An 8,090-nucleotide genomic window follows, 5' to 3' on the forward strand; every position below is an offset into this window, starting at 1 on the left:
TTGGGGGGCAGGAACAGGAGGGTTTGGGGGGCAGGAACGGGAAGGTTTGGGGGGCAGGAACAGGAGGGTTTGGGGGGCAGGAACAGAGGGGTTTGGGGGGCAGGATTCCAAGGCCAGCACCCCACAGGTTGGCTGTGCTCTCACAGTTTGGGGAGCAGGATGCCAAGGGCAGGGTTTGCTGTTTGCTGAGCTCTCACCAGCAGGAATGGGAGAATTTAGAGGGCAGGATGCCAAGGGCAGAACCCACAGGCTGGTTATGCTCTCCGAGCAGGAACAGGGGGGTCTGGGGAGCAGGAGGCTTTGGGGAGCAAGATGCCAAGGTCAGCACCCACAGGTTTGCTGTGCCCTCACAGCAGGATCAGGAGGGTTTGGGGAGCAGGATTCCAAGGCCAGCACCCCACAGGTTGGCTGTGCCCTCACAGTTTGGGGAGCAGGATGCCAAGGCCAGGGCACACTGTGCTCTCCCAGCAGGAACAGGAGGGTTTGGGGAGCGGGAACGGGAGGGTTTGGGAGGAAGGATGTCAAGGGCAGGGCACACTGTGCTCTCCCCGCAGGAACAGAGGGGTTTGGGGAGCAGAATGCCAAGGCCAGGGGCTGGGGAGGAGGATGCCAGGGCCAGGGCACTCTGCGCTCTCATAGCAGAACAGAAGGGTTTGGGGAGGAGGATTCCAAGGCCAGCACCCCACAAGTTGGCTGTGCCCTCACAGTTTGGGGGGCAGGATGCCAAGGCCAGGGCACGCTGTGCTCTCAGAGCAGGAACAGGAGGGTTTGGGGAGCAGGATGCCAGGGGCTGGGAAGGAGGGTGCCATGGCCAGGGGTTGCTGTTGGCTGTGGTCTCCCAGCAGGAACAGGAGGCTTTGGGGAGCAGGAAAAAGAGGGTTTTGGGGACCAGGATGCCAAGGTCAGGGTTTGCTGTGCTCTCCCAGCAGGAACAGGAGGGTTTGGGGGGCAGGATGCCAAGGTCAGGGCATCCCACGTTTGCTGTGGTCTCAGTGCAGGAACGGGAGGGTTTAGAGGGCAGAATGCCAGGGCCAGCACCCCACAGGTTGGCTGTGCTCTCACAGTTTGGGGATCAGGATGCCAAGGCCAGGGCACGCTGTGCTCTCAGAGCAGGAACAGGAGAGTTTGGGAAGGAGGATTCCAAGACCAGCACCCCACATGTTTGCTGTGCTCTCACAGCAGGGACAGGAGGGTTTGGGGAGCAGGAACAGGAAGATTTGGGAGGAAGGATGCCAAGGGCAGGGCACACTGTGCTCTCCCAGCAGGAACAGGGGAGTTTATGGAGCAGGGACAGGGTGGTTTGGGGGAGCGGGATGCCCAGGCCAGGGGTTGGGGAGCAGGATGCCAAGGCCAGGGCACTCTGTGCTCTCCCAGCAGGAACAGGGGGTTTGGGGAGCAGGATGCCAAGGGCACGGGTTGCTGTTTGCTGTGCTCTCCCAGCAGGAAGGGGAGGCTTTGGGGAGCAGGAACAGGGCGGTTTGGGGAACAGGAACGGGAAGGTTTGGGGAGCAGGAACGGGAAGGTTTGGGGAACAGGAACAGAAGGGTTTGGGGGGCAGGAACACAAAGGTTTGGGGAACAGGAAGGGGAAGGTTTGGGGAGCAAGAACGGGAAGGTTTGGGGAGCAAGAACGGGAAGGTTTGGGGAGCAGGAACGGGAAGGTTTGGGGAACAGGAATGGGAAGGTTTGGGGAACAGGAAGGTATGGGGAGCAGGATGCCAAGGTCAGGGTTGGCTGTTCTCTCACAGCAGGATCAGGAGGGTTTGGGGAGCAGGAACAGGAAGGTTTGGGGAGCAGGAACGGGAAGGTTTGGGGAGCAGGAAGGGGAAGGTTTGGGGGACAGGATCAGGAGGGTTTGGGGAGCAGGATGCCAAGGCCATGAGTTGCTGTTTGCTGTGCTCTCCCAGCAGGAACTGGAGCCGTTCCCAGCAGAGCACAGCCCCGGGCAGCCCCAGCTCTGCATCAGCTCGCATTTCCCAGCTACCAGCCGTGGATACCTGGGCAAATGCCGGCTGTCAGAGGCAATTCCTCACGCCAGCAGGCCCTGCCAGGAGCTGCTCCAGAACCTTTTTGGCTGAGCAGTGAGACAGGAGGAGCTGGGGCTCAGCACGGCGGGGTCAGAGCCCTGGGATGGCGCTGAAAGAGATCCCTGAGCTCAGAGTGTGCAGGGCAGGGCTGAGCGGCTCTGCAGGGACCCTCACCCTGAGCAGCACCCCAGAGTGACCCCCAGCTCCCACAGGGCTCCCACAGTCACTGGTGTCAGGAAAATTCACCCACAAACAGCAGAGGTTGGTGTCCAAAAAGGAGACAGAGCAGTCCTGGAACTTTATTCCAATCAAGGCAGAGGCCATGGGGCATCCCCTGGGGTCTCTCCAATTTTTGGAGGACGCAGCCTCCTTTTAATCCCAATTTCCAGCCACATTTCCCTTCTCTCTTTCCCCATTTCTGAGGGACTTGAGAGGTTCAGACTCCCCAGAACACCTGATACCAGAGATTCCCCTCTAATGTATAACCCTCCCTTTTAATTTTTAATTCTTAGGGAATTTAGGGCTTTCCCCATTGTTTCTTTCATCTCTCAATGTCCAATTTCATTTATCAGCAAACCTAAAGTTTATTTGTAAAAGCAAATCTCTTTTTCCATTCATCAATCAGTGGAATCCTTCCCATTGTTTCTTTTATCTCCCACAGCTTGTTTGGAAAGACAAATCCCTCGTTTCTGTCACTGGTGAGGTGTGGAAGGGTCAGTGCCCACAGCAGGATGGCAGACGTGGGTGAGGGGCAGGGGCTGGCACAGCTCCTGCAGGGCAGAGCACTCACAGCCAAGGAAAAGGCAGGAAAAGCACATGGAACCTGTGACAGAACACATGGAACCAACAAAGCACAAGAGACCAGCGACAGAGCACAGGGAACCAATGACAGAGCCAGGCATACAAATAATCACCCCTCCAAGCCGTTCTGATCGCAAGAAAATCATCTTTTTCCTTCATTGTTTCCTTCATTGTCAATCATTAAAAACATTCATGTGTCACAGACATGTTTTGTGGAAAATCCTTTCCTTAGGATTTTTCCTCCTGAGAAGCTGGGAGGCCTCAGGAACAAAATGCAAACAATGGTTATCTGCTGCTGTGGAATGCAACAGGTGCATCTGGGATTGGTCTCATGTGGTTGTTTCTAATTAATGGCCAATCACAGTCAGCTGGCTCAGACAGAGAGTCCGAGCCACAAACCTTTGCTATCATTCTTTCTTTTTCTATTCTTAGCTAGCCTGCTGATGAAATCCTTTCTATTCTTTTAGCATAGTTTTAATATAATATATATCATAAAATAATAAATCAAACCTTCTGAAACACGGAGTCAGATCCTCGTCTCTTCCCTCAACCTGAGATCCCTGTGAACACGGTCACTCATGATTGACTTGGAGTGGGGGAAAGGCAGAGATTTCCCACCCCATAAAATTTAAACCACTTCAGGAACACATTTCAATGAAAGAACCAGCTACTTCTTTATTGGGTGAAAAATGCAACATCCTATCACAAACTTTTTCCACTCTGAAGAACCACTTGAAAATTCTGCTTTTGGAGGGTGCAGTGGCACAAAGGGAGTTTGTGGCACCTGATTCTCACTGCTCAGCTGGTCACAATCACGCAGAACCCACAGGGCCACCTTCCCCTCCTCACATTCCCTGGCAAAGTGAGCTCTTGTCCACACTCAGCCAAGCCTTTCATCTTGTCCTGTTTTAATAAAGTCTCCTTCAAGCAGCTTGGCCCCTGTTTCCTGTCTCCTCACGCAGCTGCTCGTGTGCCCCAGAGAGGTAAACAGTGGAAAAGGCAAGACTTGTGTACATTAGCCACGTTTTTGGGATGTTTAATGATGAATACACAAACCTTCCTCTCCAGGCTTCTCGAAAACCTGGGTTTTTCCACATTAGTCTTCACTTTATCAGAAAAAAACCCCAAAAAACCCAAAAACCCAAAGTAGCAAGACATCCCTGGCAGTTTTGTCGATTTTTACTGCAGAAAATCCAGGCTTTGGGCAGAATCAGACTCCCCAGCCTCCCTGTGTTCAGGGGGATCCAGGAACAGGGAACCACAACATTTCCTTCCTTTTCCCTGGACTTGCTCCTAATATTGGTGAACGAAGCTGGACAAGGAGCAGAAAGAGCAGGTAAAGGGCAGGTAAAGCTCAGGTGAAGTTCAGTGCAGGGCCAGGAAACAAAAATTCCAGGTTTTGCTCTGAGTTTTGAGGACAATTCTCCCCTGACCAGTGCTTGGAGAGGAGAGGCTGGGAAAGTTGGCTGCAGGTGAGGGCAAAGTGTATTTTGTTGGTCATTCCTGTGTTCCTATCACTGTGAAAACATTGAAAATTTAAATTCTCCATCCCAGCAAGGCTTTCTGCCTTCCCCAGCAAACAGCTGCCCTGTAAACCAAGAAAATTGATAAAGCCACTGGTGTTTTATAGATAAAAGCAGCAAAGGTGAGTTGCTGTTATATCACAGACAAACCCACCTTTTCTGCAGCAGCAGTTTGTTCTTTTCTCTCCAAACCTTCCACAAATGGGAACATTCAGCAGCTGAATGGGATCACAGATTGAAATCCCCATTGTCTCCACCAGCGAGGTGAGCAACCCACAATTCTGTATCCCGAATTTCCACAGAGCCACTTCCTGAAGGGCTGAGCACTCTCCCAAGCACTGCCCACCACAGAGAGGCACAAACGGGCAGATGTGCCGGGCACAAAGTGCTGCCTGCAGTGCCCACATCCATCAGCACAGAGAAAACAGAGAAAACCTTAAATTCCCACAGAGAAAACCTCGGAGCCCTACAAGGAAAATCCTCAGAGACCCACAAGGAAAAACCTTAAAGACCTACAGAGAAAACCTCGGAGCCCTACAGGAGAAAACCTTGGAGCCCTACAAGGAAAATCCTCAGAGACCCACAAGGAAAAACCTTAAAGACCTACAGGGAAAACCTTAAAGCCCTACAGAGAAAATCTTGGAACCCCACAGAGGAAAAACCTCGGAGCCCTACAGGAGAAAACCTTGGAGCCCTACAAGGAAAAACCTCAGAGACCCACAAGGAAAAACCTTAAAGCCCTACAGAGGAAAAACCTTAAAGACCTACAGAGAAAACCTTGGAGCCCCACAGAGAAAACCTTAAAGCCCTACAGAGAAAATCTTGGAACCCCACAGAGGAAAAACCTCAGAGCCCTACAGAGAAAACCTTGGAGACCTACAAGGAAAAACCTCAGAGACCCACAGAGGAAAAACGTTAAAGACCTACAGGGAAAAACCCCAGAGCCCCACAGTGGAAAACCCCAGAGCCCTACAGAGAAAACCTTAAAGCCCTACAAGGAAAAACCTCAGGGGAAAAAAATCTCAGAGTCCCACAGAGAAAACCTTAAAGCCCTACAGAGAAAATCTAGGAACCCCACAGAGGACAAACCTCAGAGCCCCACAGAGAAAACCTTAAAGCCCTACAAGGAAAAACCTCAGGGAAAAAAATCTCAGAGCCCCACAGAGGAAAACCCCAGAACCCTACAGGGAAAAACCTCAGATCCCCACAGAGAAAACCTTAAAGCCCTACAAGGAAAAACCCCAGAGCCCCACAGAGAAAAACCCCAGAGCCCCACAGAGGAAACCTTCCCAATCCCCAGGTCCAAAGCCACTTCTCCATTTATCAGCAGCTGCACAAATGTTGAATTTGATCACCAAACCTCCCTCCCCAGTCCACATCCCACACCTGGGAGCCCTGAACTGGGTTTTCCCCGCCACGATCCTTTAGAGCCGTTCAAAAATGCCATTTCTGCCCTCAGCCCCTCCCAGGGAGGCAGAGCCAGCCCCGCTGTCACACCTGTGCCAGGTGCCAGCACCCACAGCTCCTGGAAGGGTCTGGCACTGCCCAGGCATTGCCCAGGCAGGGCTGGCGCTGTCAGCAGCGCGGGGTGAGCAGGAGGGAGGCACAGGAGCCCCTCAGGGCTGCCAACTCTCTTCCCTCCAGCTTCCCTTCACTCTCCTTTTCCTCCTTCCTCTTTTTCCATTCTCTCCTCCTCACCAAATCAGCCTCTCTCGCTTTTCTCTCCCCCTTTTTGTCTCCCTCCTTCCCCCTTCCCTCATCCCTTTCTCCCCCTGCTGCACTCCAGCACATCTGTTTCTAATCTCAGCCGCCCCTTGCAGACAATAACTCCTTTTTCTTTTCAACATCTGAACGCTCAGCGCCCAGCAATTCCACACAGTTACACAAATTTGACACTCTGCCTGAAACAAAGACATTTTATTCAACCTTGTTTTGCCCAAGAGCTGCAAGCCTTTCTCTCCTTTATCCCTGAAAAGCGCTGCTCTCTTCAAACAACAAACACAAATGAGTCTCTTTGAGCAGCACTTTTAAAAATTTATCTGGATTAATCAGAGATCTCTGGCTGTCAACCTGCTCATAAAGTGACCAGAAAAGGATAAGAACTCCAACACCACTGAAAATTACAGTTTTCCACAAAAGTTTCCTCCTTACAAACCCCTTTTCTCCAACTCGCCAGCGACGAATTTCAGACACACACGGAGCAGACCGGTGGAAGTTTGATTAAATAAAAAGCGAACAACACCAAAAAAAAGCCAGCCTACCTAAGAAGAGGAGTGGAAATGCAGACATTCCGTCTCGCAGCACGAGGGACTTGTCCTCCCTTTTTCTTCCTCTCTCCCAAGGACGGCAGGCAGACCTGCGGAGCGTTCACAGGAACGCCTCTGGAATGCACCGAGTGTAATTGCATCCATGTGCCAGAAAAATCACCAACTTCACTCTTTCTTCCCTCCTGCTATCCACCCCCTGCTCCATCTTCCATCCAGATCCTGATGGATTTATTTTTTTTTTTTTTTTTTTTGGTTTTTTTTTTGAGGGCTGCAAATTCAAGGCCCTGGGAGTTTCTGGGGGAGAAGCAGCGCGGAGAGTTCTTCACATCCACGGCAGCACAGAACAATTTTGCCTGTTGGAGAGGAGAGAAGCAGGGGGGGAAACACTGAGCTCAATGTTCACCACATGGCTGCCTCCCACTGGAGCCCCTCCCTGCCATCAGCTGGGATTAATAGTGAGGACCAGTCATGTGGGTGAGGTAGATTTCCAGCAAGAACACGGATATTTAACAGAGAAAACAGGAGGGTTTCTCCAGTGGCAAAACAGTTAAGTTTGGAGGCAGCAAAAAAAAAAAAAAAAAAAAAAAAAAAAAAAAAAAAAAAAAGGGGAAAAAATCCAGCATGGAAAAAAAAAATCAGATTCGACACTCAGGGGTTGGAGGGAGACTCTTGGAAAAAGCTCCTCAGGAGGACAAACACACTCCCATGGATTCATTAGCTTTGGGCTCTTTTCTGAACTGGAAATTAGAGATTTCAGGCTTGCTGAACCCTCTCTCTGCCTGCTGCGTGGCTTTCTTTTTGTGTTTTTAGGAGGGAAAGAAATCCCCTAAAAACTGATTTAATTTCACGTCGTAGCCGCGCTTCAGCGATGAGGGCAAAGCTCAACCAAGCAGAAATTGGTGGCTACGGGGTGTGAGCTTGAACTCCCTCCCAAAGGGCGCTTTAAGGCACGCAGAGACACCTTTAGAGCCCAGCTTCAGCTTCACCCTCGTGCAGGGGAGCAAATTTTCAAAATTACCTCAGGTACCCCATAAAAAAAGAGCCAGCCCGGGCAGCAGAAGGGAAATAAAGCGGATTCACCCACCTCGGTGCCTGGGAGGGCAGAGCAGAAATTCCTCCCTTCAGCACAGTTATGAAAGTGTTTGTAAAGCCTGGAGGAAGGCAGCAAAGCATGGGCAAGGCTGCCAGCCTGTGGTTTGGGACATCACACTCCGCTTTCCCAGCTTTCTCTCCTTTCCCTGTGTTACTCCACCCACACACCATTTCCCTGTACTTTCCCAAAAAAATAAAATCGGGGATAAAATGCTGATTTTACAAGCAAACCCTGTGCAAAGCCAGGAGCTGGGCACAGGGATTCTTTTGGTCACCTTCAGTTCAGGATATTGTATTTTTTATGAAATACAGAAATATTTATGAAGCCCTCAGTGAGGGCCACGACTCTTGGAAGCTCTGAAGGAATTTGGTGTTGATGGC

The 8,090-nt window shown here is 51.2% G+C and overlaps 1 protein-coding gene across 1 annotated transcript in view; it reads right to left on the reverse strand.

Moving 5' to 3' along the window:
* Positions 1-7,070, reverse strand: part of CLMP (CXADR like cell adhesion molecule) — an 85,129-nt gene extending 78,059 nt beyond the window's left edge. Inside the window, 2 exon segments of the mRNA XM_074559565.1 lie at positions 6,612-6,655; positions 6,657-7,070. Of these exon segments, the coding sequence (XP_074415666.1) occupies positions 6,612-6,655; positions 6,657-6,757 (145 nt within the window). The 5' untranslated portion in view covers positions 6,758-7,070.
* Between the last annotated feature and the right edge of the window lie 1,020 nt (positions 7,071-8,090).

This window comes from Zonotrichia albicollis, chromosome 27, assembly GCF_047830755.1.
Source record: "Zonotrichia albicollis isolate bZonAlb1 chromosome 27, bZonAlb1.hap1, whole genome shotgun sequence".
NCBI lineage: Eukaryota > Metazoa > Chordata > Aves > Passeriformes > Passerellidae > Zonotrichia > Zonotrichia albicollis.